A 20,044-nucleotide genomic window follows, 5' to 3' on the forward strand; every position below is an offset into this window, starting at 1 on the left:
TTCCAGCCTGAAATAGACGTTTCCAAAGCGGGACACTGAGGCTGTAGTGATGAGATCAAGAAGCGAGTATTTCAACTTAACGTTTCCTTGATCTCTTATAACATATCATGGACATTTTTTAGAATTTATTACAGTAAATGCATTGCAGATCTGTCCTTTAATTCTTCAGATCCTAATTGGACAGCATCTAATTAGGTTGCAGAAGAGAACCATAAAGAACTGACGTTACATGACTGAGCTTCAGTGGGGAAAATGATTTGTGAACAAAAACTATATGGTGGTCGACAAAAAACACACCATACTGTGCAAAGAGTGTGGGTTAAAATTTACAGAACATCCAACTTTGTTTAACATTTGAAGTTGCGCAAAAAACGGTGGTGGTGAAGAGCACCTTATGACTTCTTTAGGACTCTAAACTCAAGTTTAGGACTGATGACTTCTGGTATGTAGTTTGGAATTAGGACACAGCTGTTGTTTGCACCCTTTGTTCCAGTATAGAGAAACCAAATGCTACAGCATACATTGTATATTTTACACAACGGTGTGCTTCATTTAGTGGAAACAGTTTGGGGAGAACCTTTTCTGTTTCAGCCTAAATAGTTTACCTAGTTTTTGTTGGTATGAGCTTCACTATCCTGACACTGACTGTGAGCCCGACCTTATCACTCAACAACAGTGCTGGACTTCACTAATGCTCTTGTAGCCAGCCTCCAACATCTGGTGGAAAGTCTGAAACCAGAAGAGTGGAGGTTGTTATGGCAGCAGGTATCCTCATACCTGGTTATGTAGTCACTTTTCGAAAATTTAGCCAGGATCATCAGTGTTTTTTTTTCCCCATCACAATTTTATTACGTGACTTTGTACAATAAAAACAAGACATTACAAAATACAGATGCAGTACACCAACAGTGCTAAATGTGATGTAAAGAGAGCCAGCTTGGTACAGTTATTGAGTTGACCACTGTCTGTTTGACTGAAGCTTTCTCATCCACCAACATCCAACACAAGCTTTCCACATCCTGCCCCTGGAAAGATTCAATTCTGTCAAAAAACTTTTTCAACACAGATTCTGCACAAGAAGTTAAAATAAATTCACGTAAAAGCACCTCGAGAGCAGTTTCTTTACACCGTTACACTCAGCGTGAGTGAAGTCAGGAATACATGTTTGGTTTCCAAGAGCAGGGCTGGAAAACACCGGCTGTGTTACTGGGAACAAAATGAACACAATTTCTACGCCAGGGCCGATACAAAAAGAAACAAAATGAACAAAAAGTAAGAAAATGTTACAAATGGTTGAAGTTAAACACTGCAGTTTATGGTTATACAATTTACATTACAGGAGATGGAAGAGCATAACATCATGGGAGGAAATTAAATGTGATACCTAAGTAAGTGAACTGAAAGATACATATATAAAAAAAAACAGTGCCTGAGGTGAGCTTCAGCCTGACGCTGTCTGCCAATGTGCAGGGAGTGAAAGGCCGACCTCTTTGTTTGGTTTTTTTGGCATTAAAAAGGATGCAGCACAGAGCAGCGCTGCATCCAACATTCCCAAAGTAGAAGAAGAAGAGAGGAGAGAATGACTGAACTCTGAACGTTGCCCTCCAGTTCTGTTTTCTAAGAGAGTATACTTGTTTTTGTGAGCAGTGGTCCAAAACAGGACTGAATCAATGCAGAGATAATGACGGATCTTTAAGGGGGTACCATTCAGAGTCCAGACAATACTGCCCCCTGGCTTTCACTTGATTATTACACAGTAATATGGTCAAACAGCGGATGTAGTTGACTGACAGATGTTCTGACAATCAAGGCTGGCAGGTTGGCAGAAACATAATACACTGTAACATTGGGAAGGTCCTCCAGAGTTATTAAAATATCTTCTTCTTTTTGTTCTTTTCCAAGGTCCTGAAAACACAAGAGGACAGAGGAGCAGTCAGAAAAATACATTTTTATAGACTGATGATGTGAGAATCTACTCAACAACTTCAAACTGGCTCTTTGAATTTGCAGGAGAGATGAAGTTAGAAACATTTTGCAGTGATCGAAGAGCCTATTTACACTTGATATGAACATGCATTTTGGGTAATCCGACCACACGCTGACAGATATAATTACAGACGTGAAAGCACCAAAGACACATTGAGGGTGTATTAAGATCTGATCGCTCAGACCACATGAAGAGGTGGTCTGGGCTGCATGTGGCCACATTCTTTCAGCGGTGTGCACACGAATGTATCCAAATTGATCGACCACCCATTCAACTGATATCCTGTAAGAACACCATTTGGTTCACTGTAATGCAAATTACATGTTTGGGTTCTCTAACCAGCCAAGATAAGCAGTAGATGATTGTGAACACACCGTCTGTTTCAACTGATTTCACCACTGAAATAGTAACCACATTATCCCCAGACTCCCTTAAAAAATTGCACAACTTTGACAGTTGTTATGTAAGGAAAAATTTAATACACCTTGCGAAATGTCTACATCATTTGTGCCTTCTTGTAAATTCAGCATTAAATGCAACACGATAACTTATTTCTTTCCTTGTGTGAAACATTGTGTCAAGTTTGTCGCAGCATCTTTGCTCAGGTTGCTACTTGTCTGAAGCACCTGCCAACATTTTGCAGCGGAATTGATTTCACCATTTACACTAAATTTATGAAAGTAAGCAACATTTCACTCACAGTAAAGTTGTAAAAATTTACAAACACAGTAAACCGTGACTAATATAGGCTGCTTCTCTGTCGTCCTTGGAGAAAGTCCAAACCTCCTTAAAACTCACTCATTTTTGTGAGTCATTGTGTTTGGAGAAACTTTAAATCTTTGTGAAACATTGTCTATAACAAATCTTTAATTATGTGGTGGGGCCAGACCAATATATAGGTCAGCAGAAATCTGGCCTGTCACAGCGAAATGTATCTATGTTGGTATCAGTGTCCGATATAAAATGTATGTAAGAATCAAAAAAGAGCACACACATCCAAAAGTGATGCGTACTGGGTGCTGGACAAAAATGCAGATACAAAAATATAAAATTAAGTCCACACACCAGAAACTGCTCCTTACAGACATGATGATGTTGTCTGATGAAGGCTTGCGGCCTGAAACATTACATGTGGTGATTCTATATTATTATATGATTCTATATCTATCTCTTGATACTATTTTTTATTCTTAGGCAGCATTTTTATGTATATCTGATAATTTCTTTCTTTTCTCAAGTTTAACTTTTTTTTATTTGTAGTTATTTATAGTCATTCATTTGTTCAATCAAGTTTAAACTGTTAAAACTGTAAAATCTCCTGCCTCCATTACTTCTTCATTACTTCCTTCAGCCTGTACAGATTTCCATTTCTCAGGCACTCATTCAGACATGAGACCAACATGTGAAATTACCACCATGTTTAGTCATGGACAGAGGGCACAGTGAATATCAACATGCTGCAGCCTCCACTCTAAGATTTAATTTCACTGGGGATAACTGCAACATTACAGTTGTCGAGAAAGACTACTTGGAGTGCTGAGACAATCTACTGAGAACTCCTGCTGTGGGATGGTGGGGGAAGGCGCTACAACCAGTTGCAACATCCCTCTGTAATGAAATTCATTCCCAAGTCATAACAGCAAACAAAGCAGTACTGTGGGATACTGAAGGGGGGTTTTGTTTTTATTCTTTCTGTTGGATCTCTGCTCTAACTAGCTGTCTTACTACTCCCTACTGTAATGAGCTAAGGGAGCCAATTAAATCTAAATTTTCAGTTTTTGTTGTTCACATTCTGTGCGTTTTCTGCTTCTTGATCCACAGTTTGTAGCAAAGTTTTCCACGAGCAAGCATCGCTCAGACTCAAACAACATCTTCAGTCTACCTCTTCTCTTCAACTCTTTTATTGATCCTGTGCGGTGGTGTGTTTACCTGGAGGCGTCTAGTTTCTGCTGTTCCAGAATCCTTTGCTGGGCCTCCCAGCTGGCCTTCTCTTCCTCGTGCTGGCGGCGTTTCTCCTCCAGCTCTTTGTGCTGGGCCTCCAGGTTCTTCTTCATCTGCTCATGACGCCTCTGGAGCTGCGAGGACATCGGGGGACGGTCGCAGGTTAACCAAGCATTTACAAAGAAACTCCAGCTAATAAACAAAAAGCTAGAAAACACTCATTTGCTCACCTCAGCCTCAGAGTCTTTGAGCTTCTGCAGCTTCTCTTTGACCTTCATCTCAAACACTTGTTCCATTTCTTGCTCCATCTTCTTCATCTTGGACACATGCTCCCGCCGCTCCTCCTCCATCTGGGCTAGAGGGCTCCTGGAGACAAAAATCAGTGTTCATACACACAGCAGTGGGCACGTGGATACATCCCAGGTGGACGCTACTTGAGCAGAAATGTGTCCCCACCTCCCCTCCCACTAAGGTCTTTGTGACTGCAGAGTGATGGAAAGGAGAAGAGGCAGGAGGAGGGAAACCTTCCCTGGAAGCTTCTGTGACCCAGACGGCTTCCAGTGAAGGTTGTAGCTGGAGGTGACAGGGGCTTATCAGGAGAACAGGCGCTGTGATTCTGATACTAACCAGGTGCTGCTGCTACAGTCACGTCTGGACATCAAGCTAGAATGAAAAAACTTCCTGCTGCAGCCATATTGGAGGTCTTTACATGTAAAACCTGTCTAAAATATTAATCAGGCCAATAAAATGTATTTTACATTATTATTAATGCTAAATTTGTCTTTTGGAAAGTTAGCAAGCTAAACGTGTTCATTAGCTGGGTAGAGGTGCGTACAGAAGCCTTGAGAGACAAGTGAGAAAAAAAAAATTAAGTCTGATCTAAATAGTTTTCTCTCTCATACTTATGACTGAAGAACAGGTGAATCATTTTATCTAGGTTTTTTTTTGTTGTTGTTGTTGTTTTTTGTGGTCAGGACAATTTTTTAAGTGTTTGTTGTTGCTATATTAAATTTGACCACAGGTTTTTTTTTGTTCCTAATAGGACTAAAATCAGGTGAATTTTTGGTCACGATGTTTTTTTCTCATTTGTCTCTCAGCGCTTCTGCAGATGAGAACTTATGGCAACACAGTTTACAGTTTCAGAAAAAAAAAATCACCTTATCAGACCATTTATTATGATCTGTTAGCCACACAAAAAGTGTGTCCAAGGATGTTAACATGTAACACCAGACTATGTTGAAAACCAAGCAGTTTTCAAGCAGTATATTCAAATTCATGCATACTGCTAACAATGAAAACATAACAGTTAACATTAAGCATTTTCCCAACTTTACAACACTTTATACAAACCCTGCAGATATCAAACTGACAACTAGAAAGCTGAACAGTTTGTCCTATTGGCTGCTCATACTTAGTTTAGTTTATACAACCTGACATGAATGTAGCATAAATATTAGAATATTAATAAGCCAGCGGTTGTATGGTATCAAGCCATTAGTTGCACAGTAAGCTCTTCATCAGTGGTTAATAAGAAATGCGTAATCAAACTGCACAGCGAGTAGCCAAGCCAGATTTAGAGAATGACTCTGATTGCATTTACTACACAGAAGATCATGCAGAAGCTAATTAGCCATTTTTGATAGTATTAACTGTCTCTAGTAGAGCGACACCAAATGTCTTTTTTTCTTTTTTTTTTTTTTACATTAAAATCTTCTATTGAGGTTTCTGAATGAATCTATGAATGTCTATTGGCACACTGGATGACATTACAATCCTTAAAAAATAAGAAATTGATTGCACTTTAATTTACAGTACACCAATAAGATACAACAAGCTGTACTTCGTATCAAATTAAACAAAAACTACAAATTATATTTTCTTTCTTAGACCCTTTTTAGACTAGATCTACCAAATAAAGCACAAAGTTCTAGAGGTGGAGGAATGTTTGCTCTGTAGGTGACTGCACACACTTATTGTCAGCAGAAAATGTGATTTGATTAAAGAAGCAGGCATCTGTCTCTACTACTCTGCCAACTGTATGGGAACAGCCAAAGAAAGTGTGTCTCAAGTAGAAAATCTGTAATTTCACTTTACAGGACAGTTCTGTTGTAATGTCTCACTAATTACACACTAATTATTGTATAACTACTATCTAATAATAATGTTACTTACAGTTATTGTCTAATTTGATACAAAATATTGCTTGTTAAATCTTGTTAGCGTTCAATCGGTTGCATGGCGTCTACTATTACTTTTGTATAATTTAATACAAAGTACGACTTGTTGCGTCTCATCAGTGTACTGTAAATTGGAGTGGGACCAACTAAATCAATTCTATCTTTAATTAATTAGAATAATGAATTAATAATAATATAACTAATAATATTAGTGTAGCGTAACTGTGCAGAAATGTGGTTTTAAAAGAAATTTGCGCAGTATTCAAATGTCAACATTATGAACAAAGCTTCTAACTATTTGGCACACCCTTGGTCTCCAGTACAAGATTATGTAAAATATGGACAAACAGGATCACTAGCTTTAATATAATTTTTTGACATGACAACATGTTCATACATTTCAAAGAGGTGCGGGTGGGAAAAAAATATCCTACAAGGCAGGGAGGATGGAAAGGACAGAGACAGGAGTGGAGATGCTTTGTGTGGAGAGGTATTAAAGAAGTGAACACTTACATGCCTTCAGGAGTCTCAGGTCTAAAAACAAACAAATGCACAGACACTTAGCATGCTGCCATGATCCATGCATTAGTTTTGTGAGAGTGTGCTGGTGATTACTGACAGCTGCAGCCGGTGGATTAGCAGTCAGATGGTGCCTCAGTTAGTACTGTCAGATTAGACACAACTGATACTGGTGGCCAGTTAGTGGGGGGGGGTTAGTGCTGCCTTGTTTGGGTCAGGAATGGGTTTAACGGTCTGGACAGTTTGCCCTCTTTAATCTGTGGGTCGGTGGCCGCAGACTTTGACCTCTGAACTGTGGTTTCCTCTGTGGTTACACAGTGACTGAGCTGCTCACAGGCTCGTTAGAGAACCAGCAGCCAAATCAGCAACATTATCCTTCAGTTTACACTATTAAAGGTTCATTTCACCGCACTTCTGTGCCAACTGTACAGAGGAACTTACTTGGTTAGCTGTCCCTTGTTCTTGTTGTTGTCCACGCCGTTGTATGTGACCGCAGCAAGTTTCCTGCTGCGGTAGTTTTCATAATGAACATTGTTCGTCACGTCCTTCAGGTCCTGCATGTGGGTCCTGAAAACACAAAACAGCTATTTTAACAAAGTAGTAACAAATAGCTTTTTAAGAGCTGGATTTTTTTTTTTTTACATCAGTACTTCTGCTTAAATATGTTATGTGTACTTTATTGCATTTTCAGTAACATCCAATCCTGAGCAGAACTCTCCTGGTCATTCCTTAAAGGCAAAATTCAACACTGCCAGCAAACTTCCAATCTTTTATCATAGTGCAAATATTTTTAATACATGTCTAGTACATTTCCTGTGGTGTTCTTTCACATAACACAATAGAAGTATTTTAAAGAAAGGGCTAGGTCTAATTATTCCAAGGGACATCTAATAAATAATCACATCTAACAAATAATAATCTAATAAAGGGTCCTTGGCTTATAAAAAATGAAGAACGTTACTGAGCCGAGCGCAACTGTGGCCTGTACTGAGGAGGAGTTGATGTGTTTTTCCTCACCTGATGAGCATGTTCCGGAGGATTGTGAAATCACAGTGCTCTCCGTTTTCCACTGCAAGAAGAGACAAACACAGCGGTTTAGAAATGAATCAACACATGAGCATAATTGATCCCTGCAGGGACTGTGAGTACAGCAAAGACAAACAGAAAAACAAAAACAAATTAAAGAAACTTCAATTTTTAACAACTGGATTTTTTTTTTTGAAGCTCTGGTCATCGGTTTTGTCAAATACAAAAAACACTGTTATTATAATAAATAGATCATGAGCTGTATATTCTCATGAGGTGTATAATCAACAGAGAAATACTTCCAGCAAAAGTAGGGCAATTTAAGTATGGAGTCAGCCTCTGTGAAGTGGACAAAATCAAACTGTATGATACTTTTGACTAAATACCTCAATATTGATATTTATTGATAATGCCACATTGTTGTAGGGATGACTATGGGTGCTTTTACAAAATATTAACATAATGAAATTTTTGATAAATATCTATCAGTACTGACCAGGCTTGCAAACTGTAAGCATCTTCCTTAATTGCTAACATTGCTTAGATTAATGACCAATTAATCGAACAATCATTATAACATAAAATAATACTATGCTGGAAAAAGCTTTATTTCTACAGCAACAGGCTGCATATTCTGTGACAGCGTCACACTGCCTATGAAACATATCAAGACGTAAAGGTCTACATATTAAACACAAATACTTAAAATATCAGATAAGAAGCAGAACATTCTTATAAAAATATTGTTACCTTTCTGTTTTATTTCAGATCTTGATAACAGATTGATTAATTTAATTGAGACATGTAATATAATTTAGGGAATGGTTTATAGTGTAATATATTATGTTACATTAAAGAAAATGGAAATTATAAGGACATTTCCATAACACTACTGACATCTGAATAACAGCACCATCTGTGTTGTGTCTTTTCTTTTACAATGATTTTACATTGGATTGTGTAATTTTCACCAGTAAGAATAGCAGCAGCATTTGCTGCAGCTAAAGGGGATTCTGATAAACTAAACAGATTAAATAATCGTTATCACCTCTAGCATTGTGGGTATGTTGAGTAAGTGAATAAAGGCAAATATTTGAACAGCTAGACCAGTCTGGTAAGTTCAGAAAGTGACATCGCTTCTGCCATATCATGACATAACCATATCCAAACTCTAAAACAGTATATAGTCTCATGTTACTAGAAAAATAATATCAATATATTACCCTGCCATAAGTAAAGGGCCATAAAAACAGTCAGAAATATCACTGAATAATAATAATAATTAATAGTAACGTTAATTTACAGAGAAAAGTACAAAGAAAAGTTTTGGTGTCTGTACACATTAAATCATTCAAATTTTCTTCATGCTTTAGGATTACATTTTTTTTTTATTAATGTATCTTCAGTTCTATTTTTAATCATGCCTTTTTGTTGAATTTGGGGCTCCACAGTCAATTGTTTCGAGACTTGATCCAGCTTTTCAAGGCCCTGCACCACACACTTTGCAGTCTAGTCATAATGTCTGTAGTAGCAGAGTCCATCAGCAGGTGGCGTCCTGTGCTGCTGTGTGCCTCCTCTCACCACAGTCCTCTGGGGTTTATCTCACTGCTGCGGTAGAGTGACTTGCATAGCTTCTCAGGGACCTTGCCCTCTCTCTCTCTCCATATTTATGCTGACATGGAGCCAAAAACATTTGTGGTATTCCAACACTCACTCCCCATGGAGTGTCGGCTCACACTGGTGGCAGACCGGTTCCATAGTAGCACTCCTACCAGTCCTCCACCAGGCTGTACTGTCCTCAGCTCTATAGCTGCTGTTTGCCTCTGATCTATAGGAGCTTAACTTGCACTCAGAGCTAAGTCACACTCACAGTGTGACTGTGTGTGTGTTCTCACAACTTTAATATGTTGTCATGCTTCATACAGTACATCTCACCGCAGTATGACAAACTTCCTGTGCCAGGTCAAGCACGACTCTCATATCCTGTGCTCAAGAGAACAACGTCCAGTTTCCCACCGTCGTCTGGAGTGTGACATTGTTTGCTTTTCATATTACGACTGTTGCTTGTTTGTGTTTTCTTCATTTAGTTCCAGTTCTTGGGTCATGATAAGGACTTTAAGTGAGAGAGGAAGAACAGAAGCCAGCTGTCTCTCAGCCAATTCATACTAAATATGACTAGAGATTACATGAGCTGGTAATATTCTGTTTATTATCATTTAGGAGTTAAACAGATTAGACTGACATGTATTTAAGGTACCCTGCTGTGAAGTAATCTTGTAAATCTTCTTGTGATCAAACACAGTTGTGCTTATATTCAGCGTTGCTCCCAGAAACACACGGTGCGTATTCTTGAAGCCTTGAGAACATTTCTATTAAATTCTAGCGTGCTGACGAGGGACTGATGTCTAAAAGTCAAATGGTCTGCCTACACTGGACTGATTGTGAGCCGTCACTGTGCTGATCTCTTGCTATACGGTCAGTCTCCTATGTTTCCTGGCTGACATCTGACTTTTACAGTATCACATGTTCCGTTTTATCTTGTTATTCTGAAATAATTTTAGTTTTAGATTTTTTTCTTTCACTTTTAAAATATATATTTTTGAATAATTATAACCTTCGTAAAGTTTTCTTTTGTACACCTTGTATTTTATTTGCCTAATAATCCCTGTTCTTTTTTTTTTACAGCTTGGTAAACACGCTTGTCACAATACCAGAACTTTAACTTTGATTCAGTACTATTTACAAGTGATGCTTGATACCGTTTTCAATACCACAGCCAACAGAAAAAAAGTCCTTCGCTGGCTTATGGAGACTCAAGAAGACGAGGCACCATCAAAATTTCAAGGAAAAGGCACCGAGCCATAGACATAAACAATGATGTACATTTTAGTTGACTAAATATTTTTGCTGTTTAGGCAGTTAAGGCAAGTAAGAATCAATTTACACTGTAAAAAAACAATTGAGACAACTCAGCATTTCAAGGCACTTTTGAGCCCAATTTAAACTCTCAAGCTTTGAAATTAACTTTAAAGTTTTGCCAACCTATAATCTTTAGTTGAGGTAATTACTTTTCTGTTTTAGATAACTCAAATCTTTGAGTTTTAGAATCTGAAAAAAAAAAAGTCACAGGGAGCTGTCAACCTGATTTGTCATTATTTTGATACCTGAAAATTAAATGGTTTTATTTGAAAATAATAAAATTTTTATCAATCATTCACTTTCACTTTAATTCATTTACTCAATGATGACAACTTTTTGGGGTTTGAAAAACTCAAAGATTTAAGTTTATCCAAAGAAGAACATTAAATTATCTCAACAAAAGTTTTGTAGGTAGGTAAAACTATTTCAAAACTTAAGGATTTACGGCTCAAAACTCAAAAATGTATTGCAATCCATTGCCTTAAAAGTTTGAGTTTTGACATCGTTTTCATTTTTACAGTGGAGCCATTGGAGAGCGACTTAAGACCCGCATACAGCTCCAGAGCCACATGTTGAAGACCCCAGCTTAAACCAATGCTCTATATGTGAAATTTGTATTTCATGCCATCACACATTTATATTGTTGGTACGTGTTTGATGAAATTCTATGCAGAAAATAAACCAATTAACAACTATTTTTTAAATGATTTGGTCCAGTGCTCCTCACACTGATACAATCTTAGTCTCATCTATGACTGCAGTGAGTGCTGCGGTTCCTCAATCACACAGTTCCACTGTGTTTGTGTTCGTGTGCTGAATATTGAGATGTGAGCAAAACAAGAGCACATGGATCGCGTTACTGCTTTGCAAACCATCTACACATGATGTCTGCTCAATAATCCAATAACTGTGGAAATATTGGTGTGTTAGCATGTGTGTCTGAGAGAGACTGCACTTAGTTGGTCAATTATTGGGCTGGGATCAGTTGACCTTCCACCTCTCACCTTCAGCCACACCCCAGGGGTACTGCCTCCCGCGCACTCGCTTTCCGTTGACCTCGATAATGGTGTTGCTACCGACTACAGCCAGGGGTAAACGATCCTGCAGAGAGGAGGGAGGGGACACAACTGTTGCATAGCTCACACACAATGGCTAAAAATACACTGCAGGCTGTGGTTGTGCCCTCACACACACACACACAGACATGGTATGAACGACATAAATCAAAAGATACTAAAACCCACAGAAAATGTCGTATTTAACATTTCATGAACGCCTGCTTTAGGAGAACAGACCTTGATTTTCCTGACCATCTTCATCTCCTCCTCATCGTCTGTCTCTGGGAACTCGTAGATTTTGATTTTGTGCTCTTGGATTTCTTTCATGATCTGCGCACGGTAGAGAGGAGACAGGGAGAGGCGGGTGGGGGGGGGGGGGGCATGGAAAAAACGGCATGAGAGGTGGTGTAGGGTGAGCTGCATGTGGGACACACAGGTCCACAGGCATCAACAGTCACACTGGAGGTTAGTCAATACACACAGGAGGAGGAACATACCTATTTATTCAGCACACACACATGCACAGACAGCATCAGCGCATTGACGCAGCATCTGTGCATCAATCGTGTGCTATACGTACACTGCTTCCTCAAATAAAACACTGTGATAAGCAAACAGCAAAACAACACAAAGTGAAGACAAGCCTGGTGGAAAATTTTGACTTGTATCCTGAGACTTATCATGTGTAATTAAATTAATTAATTGGATTTTGTTTGGTTTTATCAGGCCTGGGTATCATTTGAAATTTGTTGACATTGGTTCCAATCAGACATGAGTCACAAATTTGACAAGTTTAGACTGGATTTGGGCTTTAACACTAATGACTCGTGACTTTAATTGGACTCAAGCCTTTTGTCGTGAAAAGACTTCCCCCATGCCCAAAGATTAAAAAGTAGGTTATTTAAAAGCACACTATGCAGGATTTTCTTCAAAAAAACAATGTATAGTCATGTATAGACTCATATCACAATCACAGTATCTGTCAAAATAATCGCAATTTAATTTTTTGCATATTGTTCAGCCCTATTTTGCCATGTTTGGGACACTACCAACCTAAAGCATCGGCCTGCCCAGAGTATTCAAATATTTGCTTTAAAAAAGTTAAGTCGTATAAAATCCAAGTCTTTAATCAGTTTTAGTCAGGCAAGGCTCAAGTCATCACATTTGTGACTGAAGACTGATATAAGTCATGTGATTCAAGCTGCCCACCTCAGGTATTTACAGTGCTTATGAAGTGAAAGGACAGCTGTCATTGAAACGTCAAGCCACATTAACAGAGTACAGATCAGATCAACAGCAGCATTTAAACACATCATGCTTGACATGAAACATATACCTCCAGTAAGAAGCGACACACACCTGTTTTTTGAACTGTTGACACTCCTCGGGAGTCATTGTGTCCGCTTTGGCGACGAGGGGGATGATGTTCACCTTCTCGTGCAGCCTCTTCATAAACTCGATATCGAGAGGTTTGAGTCTGGGGGGAGAAGCAAAGAGAAGAGACAGTTTAAAGGTTGGAGTTTCAGCGAGCGGCTCTGACGTGAGTGGAGCTGTAGGGCTGGGTGAGGCACTGAGCTGCAGTCACACGCAGGGCTCAAAGTCATGACCTCAAACCGAACATCTGGATGGACCAGACAGCATCGTAAATCAGTCTGTTAGGACTTGGAAAATCCTCTTTCAAATGTCTTTTTAATGCCTTACTACTGCATGTGTGTGTTGCTACCAGGCATGTACAGCACATACAGCTCTTTGGACAAAATATGTGTGTGGAAGTCTTCAAACTAGTCACAAAAGAGTTTAACTGAAAAGGTTTCTGAGGGATGATACTCATAGTTACTATTATTCAATTAATCGGTGTAACTGTAGTTTGCACTTGTTTGCACGTTTACCTGCATTCTTGAAGACAAACTGAACATTTTTTACTTTGAAATATATGAAGAGAAGACGGAAAACAAATTGAGTCCTCCTGCATTGTTTTTCTTAATCAATTCTGTTTGATTTTCCGCAGCAACATACTGTGCAGTATGAAGCCCTTAGGTTGTAAAATGAACACATCCCGCTCCTCAGTAACAAGATGAAGACAGATGAGAGGCTTCAAACCTGCAAGAACTGTGTACATGAGGGAATCGTCAGGTCAATTGTATACAGTGGTCACAAGTTATTACAGTAATATAACTGGATCAGCTTTTCATCTGCAGCAAAAAGCTGCTTCATTAGAAACACAGAAACCACTGCAAATTAGAGCAGCAGGGAGGATCACGCAACAGCATTCAACAGGTGGAGCACTGACTGCCGACAACTGCCTTAGTGTTCACTCATGCTTGAAAGGTGAGACAAAGCTGCATTTTAAGTGTTTTCTTTTCTTTTTTTTCCCAATTATGCTGGAAAATATGTTTTATTATTAAACCTGAAACCTAAAATCTGACATTACTTTTTTTCCATTTCACAGCATCGTCATAATGAGCAGCCATTTAATTCTTTAAAGTGTCTCAGAGTTCTCTTAATGTTAATCAAAATACATTTTTAAATCATAATTCTTATTTAGCTTTGATTTAGAAGAGCTACAGAGTTGACATGTTATGGTTGAGACACATCTGATAGAAATATTACTCAATGAATTTGAATTTGAACGTATGACAAATGCAGTATTCCTGCATTTTTTTAAACCAGGAAATGAGACAGGGACCTTAGGGTATAGCTAACCCTTTTTATGTCTGTCATGTTTCTGTATTTTTTGTACATAGGTGTTGGTAATATCAAATTCTAAAGGCTTTTAACACATTTTTTAAATTGTGAGAAGTTGTGAATTGTTGTCTGGTACAAGGCTGTTTTCTGACAGACAGACAGACAAGTTTAGAAATTAAAAAATAAAAATCAGACCAAAACATTTAATAAATTATATATTTTTTATATAGATTAAATGCTTAAAATAAAAATACGCTTTAATATGTTTGACATGATCCGTCTCACTTCTCAAGAATGGGTAAACTACATTTCCACAAACAATGCTCCCATTCCTCAAACCACCTCAATATGATGCCAGAATTGCTGCATTGTATAGATCGCAGCCATGATAACCTCAGGTCAGCTCTATAAAGATGGTCATATGACAGCATGAAACCACCCAGACATGAACACCTGGTCAGAGGAAAGCTGGAAAACAAGATGATCAAATGTATTTTTTTCCATTTCAAAGATGCTGAAAGTTTGTTACTGTGATGTTCCATTAAAAATATGTGACCACATTATTCACAAAATAACATTAGAGAATTTGAATAAATGTGATTTATTATCCTGGTTCTGTTTTTAATATTAAACGCATAAAGGTTTAATTTACTGTGAGAAGTCCTAGAAATTCCATGAAGACAGCGAGAGAAATCAGAGGAAAATCTTCAACCTAATGTGACTAATGACATGTGAGAACAGCCCGTCTATAACTGTTCAGTACACATGTAGCTACACACTTTTCCCCATAGCTGCGAGTCTACATTTCTCAGGGATCCTACATGTTTTCCAAAGTTTTTGGAAATTACAGCACTTTTCAAGTATTTTCAACAGCTGAGGTAAATTATATACTGATACATGAGCTCAAAATGATTATTTCACATTTAATCAGATGTTATAAACAGCCAAAATTATGTTTCGTGATAACAGAGGGGTGCCAAATTAAAGGAAAGCACAACAAAGTTTTATGTTTCAAAATGTGTCCTGTCTGTGAACATACACAACCTGGCTGAGCCAATATTTGATTTATTTTATTTCCTTATCAAAATAGGAAACTTTTCAGTCAGTTAGAAATTTATTATGAATGTAATGCAATTACAATTTCAAGCATTTTATCCAAAATTCAAGAACTTTTCAAACCTTGAAAGCAAGGAATTAAAATTCAAGGAAGAATTCAATAAATTTTTTAAGGATATTCAGCACCAGTGAGAACCCTGATTCCTTCAGTCAGAGCACTGAGTATACCACACAGATCCAGAAAAGTTGATGGTTACTGTGTCATTCACACTTCAGCTTTATCCAACACTGGATACATTAGTTTACAGTGGTGAATTAGCCATGAATTTCCACCTGCATCTAAATGAAACATTTGTTTGTGAATATAAATGACATGAAAACATTTGACAATCTGTGAATAAATACAACCAAATTCCACAAACATGTTCTCCCAGTGGCAAACAAATAATTTATTTCAAATTTAAATTGGTCCAAGAGATGGATTAACAACAACCCTTAACCAATGTTGGTCTAATGTATTAGTGCAACCCTGACACACTTACAAATAAATGCACACACACAGCTCCAGGGCAGGTGTCGAGAATGAATGGGTCCATATGGTGCTTTTCATTTGCCAAGAGAGCCGAAGAGGCTGTGGTCAGTAACCCATACTGGGTCACTGTGAGCCAGCAGTAAAAAAAAAAAAGCACCTTTTTGTTGGAGGCGGCACAGTGTGGCCCAGTGTGTGAATACAGCCAGGCCCGCAGTGTGTGTGTGTGCATGCTTGGCAGCGGCCAGAGCCAAGACACAGATGGGAGGAATGGGGTCTCCAGGTCAACGAGCTCAGGACAGATTACACCAATGTTATTCCTGCCTGGTAGCCTGGTAGGAGGCCACAGGCAGAGAAGGCTGGGTTTGGACTACTTAAGTGCTGGCCAGAGAAAGAGGCAGCAGGGGAGCAGCACTGAAACACAACAGCTGAAATCTGCAGCTCTGTTCATTATTTCTTCCCATGAGTTCCCCAAGGGTCCACAATGAGGGGAAAACCTCCTCACAAACAGCCTCTTACTGAAAGTCAGTGACCTCTTACCTAACGGATAGGTTCTTTTACATCAATTTGATCAATTTCTCAACCTCCATAGCTGGTTTCTCCCGTGGGGTTCCACAGGGATTCATCCTAGGCCCTATTTTCTTTTCCCCCGTGCATGCATCCTCTTACATATGACTATTTATTGCTAAAACCAAAAAGCAATTCAGCTGAGCGAAGCCAAACTTTGGCTCTCAAGACTTATCCATCACAATATCCAAACACCTGAACAAGTTGGCTGTGTATGTTCAACACACGGCCAAACATCTGATTCTGATTTCAGCTTTGAGAGGAAAATCAATTCAGTGGTTAGTTCTAGTTTCCACCAACTGCAAACAATATCCAGAATCAAATCTTTCCTCCTGCTTCTTTAGCACTGCATCCTGCATAACTTAACACATGTCATCAACAGTCTCAGTTCTGATTGGTTTTTCCTTCTTGCTGGGAAACACTCTGTAAATTGGCCAGGCTGGCAGTTAATACACCATTTACTCCTGACCACAGACACCTTTCTGGAAGTTATGCAGTCTGATTCAAGGGTGTTTGCATGATTTTACAAACTATATGAGAACATCTCAATAGCTGAGCTTCCATCAACATTTATTTGTGCGTATTATGAAGTAGTGTGTTTTAAAAGGTTGATGGAAATGGCAAAATTAAAAGAAAAAATCATTTTGGAAATACACTTTTAAACATTTCATGACTTTATAGAGGTTCCATGATCAGCAGGATACCTGCAGTACCTACCCATGCCCGGACGGGGCGATAAAGTACAGGCAACACTGTACTCTGTTGTCTGGCATCTGCCGTCTGTTGACCCGGGACTCTGCGTTGAGGTAATCCTCAAACTTACTGTCAATATAGTCGATGACCGGCTGCCAGCTGAGGACAACACAGTGTTTTCATCAATGTCAGGTACAGTGATACAGTTATAGTGTATTGTAGCAACTTGTATTAACCAATGACATTTAGCAGAGCTCACCAGTTACTATTGTCCACTGCATCACCAAAGCCGGGGGTGTCAACGATGGTGAGCAGAAGTTGCACTCCTCCTTCCTTTATCAGGACCTTAGACTGTTCCACCTGAATAAAGAATGTTGACACAAATTAGCCAGGAAATTTCCAAGTGAATACAAAATGATAATTTTGTATGTTTAATTACTGTTTCTTTCCCCGAATTCTGTTACAATACAGTCAATTCCCTCAGCCTATTTATGCTTAATGTGACAGTTCTCCACAAAATCAAAAAAACTGTTTTCTTTCTACTGAACTACCGCTGCCAACTGTATCACAGTGCAGGAGGAAATGCACATCTACTCATGGATGACAGGCTGCAACTCAGCTGAGTAGGATGTCATTAATGTTTACGTTCAAAGCACTCACAAACACAAGCCTCCCCTCTGTGAGTAGATGCACAGTTCCTTTTGTGCAGTGAAAAAGTTGGCAAAAAGTGGCGAGAAAATAGTTCCCAAATCAAACTGCTCACAACAAGGTCTGCAAATTATGTTGAATAACTGGGTGAAGATTTCTGCAGAGACAATGCTGCTGAGCTTTTAAGATGTAGTTTTGGTGAACTGTCTCTATAAACCAGGACTGAAGGAATTTCAATTTGCTTCTTGCTCCAAAAGCAAGACCATAATTTTTTTGTTATCATGTATAACTTGAACGCCTCACAGAGTGAGGGAACAGGGTTCAGTGTTAATGTTTTTGGGTCAAGTGGGTCAGAAATCTACTTGTCCAAAGTCAGTTTTTATTTTTATTGCTGCCATAAAAAATGTTTTCTTTATTAGCAGTTATAAAACACCAACAAAAACTTAAATTGATTGTCATGTTAAATCTAGGGCTGTAGCGTCAATAAAATGTCAGAAAATAGTGAAAATTGTCCATCAGTTTTGCAAAGTCCAAGATATGTCTTTTAATGTCTTGTTTGTCAGTCCAAAACCAAGAAAATATTGAGTTCAATATTATAACAAATGGAAAAAAGCAGGAATCTCCACATTTGAGAAGCTGAAAACAGCATTTTCTGCCATTTTTGCATGAAAAATGACTTAAACCATTAATTGATTATCAGAACAGTTTAATAGTCCCATTCTTCTTTACCATTTGCACAGTTGAGCCCTGTGGGGACACTAAAGTTGCAATGTGGGGAGTCTTAAAAAATACTAAACCTGCAGACTCAAGACACCAAACTAAAAGGACATGAAAGGTCAAATACTGTTTCCTCAGGAAGCATGGCTATTGACCACTACTGGATTCTTCTTTACTCACTCAATGTACTGTATTTGTACAGACACAGAGGCTACAGTCCAGAACTAAAAAAGCTCTGCAAACCAATTAACCACAGTGAGCCAAAACTATTTCACAACCACCAAACATCCAATCTAAGATCAGTGCAGAGCATCGGACAGATGGAGAATGTGGTGAACAAAGCTGCCTCAGAACACATCAGAGAAGCCAGAAGGGCTTGGCTTTGATCAGCGTGGGGTCGAGGCGCAACTCGTGATCAGCAGATGAACTTTGATTTAATCAGCAGATGTGAACCAGACCTTGTCTGCCAGTCTCTCATATCAGAGACTCGGAGCTTCCAGAGACTGTGAGTGAATGATGAGAAAGATCACTGAGGTCAGGCCATGTCCACACAGCAGCTTGCAGCCAAACACTGACATTACAACACTCCCTAAAATACATGTGCCATGTATAACCTTTGATTTCACTCCAAGTCTGAACACTTTATAAAGATGATGACTTGAGAGAAAAATGAGTGTGAGTGTGGTAGAGCTGTAGAGTAACTCAAGAAAGCAGTTTCCCTGAGGGGAAGCCACATTTGAGTTTAACCTCAGCTTAAGTGAGCCGATACCTTACACTTAAGTAGCACCGCAGAATGCCCACGGTATGCTCACAGACTGGGGCTGGGCTGCAGTTTCACTACACCACATGTCGGTTACACAGCAACACCAGGTTCTCACAGAACCACAAACCTCCTCAAACAAGGACAAACAAGGCAAAGAGCAAGAAGGTGCTGAGAGTCTCTGACTACACTATTTAAGTCTGTCCAGACTTTTTGTTTGGGTGTAGCGGGCACTATGCATAAAGGCTAGGTCTGCCCTGAAAAAAACAATGATTCCAGTCATCAGTCAAGAAGCCGAGTATAATCTCATTTTGTCGGTGGAATCGCTGTGGACAGAAAAACATAAGATGCTTTTATAAACCGAGCCTAGTCTCTAAATCATCTAAATTAGGATTGGGCCGATGGACAATACCATCAACCATTGCAATGACAGTCAGTGACCACTGAACACTGTAATTCACACCAACACCGACGCACGCCCTCCCAGACACACACAGGGTCCAAAACTAAGTCCTGGCAAGAGCCAAATGTGGGTACATTTTCTGTTAGCTGAATTAAATCTTCAATCAAAGCTTCACAAATAAAAAGACAATTAAAAAGCCAAGTCATTTATCAGAAAATTAAACACCTTAGAACTGATAAATAAGAAGTGTCAGCCAGTGCAAAAATGAGGGATGTAGTAGAACCCCCAGTATGTATCTCACCCTGCTGATAAAAGCCCTAACTGTAGTGGCTAGAAGAGAATGAAGGAGCTACATTTTT

General features: G+C 38.9%; 1 protein-coding gene across 1 annotated transcript in view; it reads right to left on the reverse strand.

The window, feature by feature from the left end:
* Positions 1 to 823: 823 nt before the first annotated feature.
* Positions 824 to 20,044, reverse strand: part of septin7a (septin 7a) — a 42,951-nt gene continuing 23,730 nt past the window's right edge. The window contains exons 3-12 of the mRNA XM_084739789.1: positions 17,417 to 17,517; positions 17,182 to 17,316; positions 12,987 to 13,104; positions 11,865 to 11,957; positions 11,574 to 11,670; positions 7,642 to 7,693; positions 7,066 to 7,191; positions 4,159 to 4,294; positions 3,917 to 4,062; positions 824 to 1,905 (exon numbers count right to left, since the gene is read on the reverse strand). Coding sequence (XP_084595915.1) covers positions 1,869 to 1,905; positions 3,917 to 4,062; positions 4,159 to 4,294; positions 7,066 to 7,191; positions 7,642 to 7,693; positions 11,574 to 11,670; positions 11,865 to 11,957; positions 12,987 to 13,104; positions 17,182 to 17,316; positions 17,417 to 17,517 — 1,041 coding nt within the window. The 3' untranslated portion in view covers positions 824 to 1,868. The remainder of the gene's footprint in view (positions 1,906 to 3,916; positions 4,063 to 4,158; positions 4,295 to 7,065; positions 7,192 to 7,641; positions 7,694 to 11,573; positions 11,671 to 11,864; positions 11,958 to 12,986; positions 13,105 to 17,181; positions 17,317 to 17,416; positions 17,518 to 20,044) is intronic.

The sequence above is a fragment of the Lutjanus erythropterus genome, chromosome 16 (genome assembly GCF_056507025.1).
Source record: "Lutjanus erythropterus isolate fLutEry1 chromosome 16, fLutEry1.hap2, whole genome shotgun sequence".
Taxonomy (NCBI): domain Eukaryota; kingdom Metazoa; phylum Chordata; class Actinopteri; order Lutjaniformes; family Lutjanidae; genus Lutjanus; species Lutjanus erythropterus.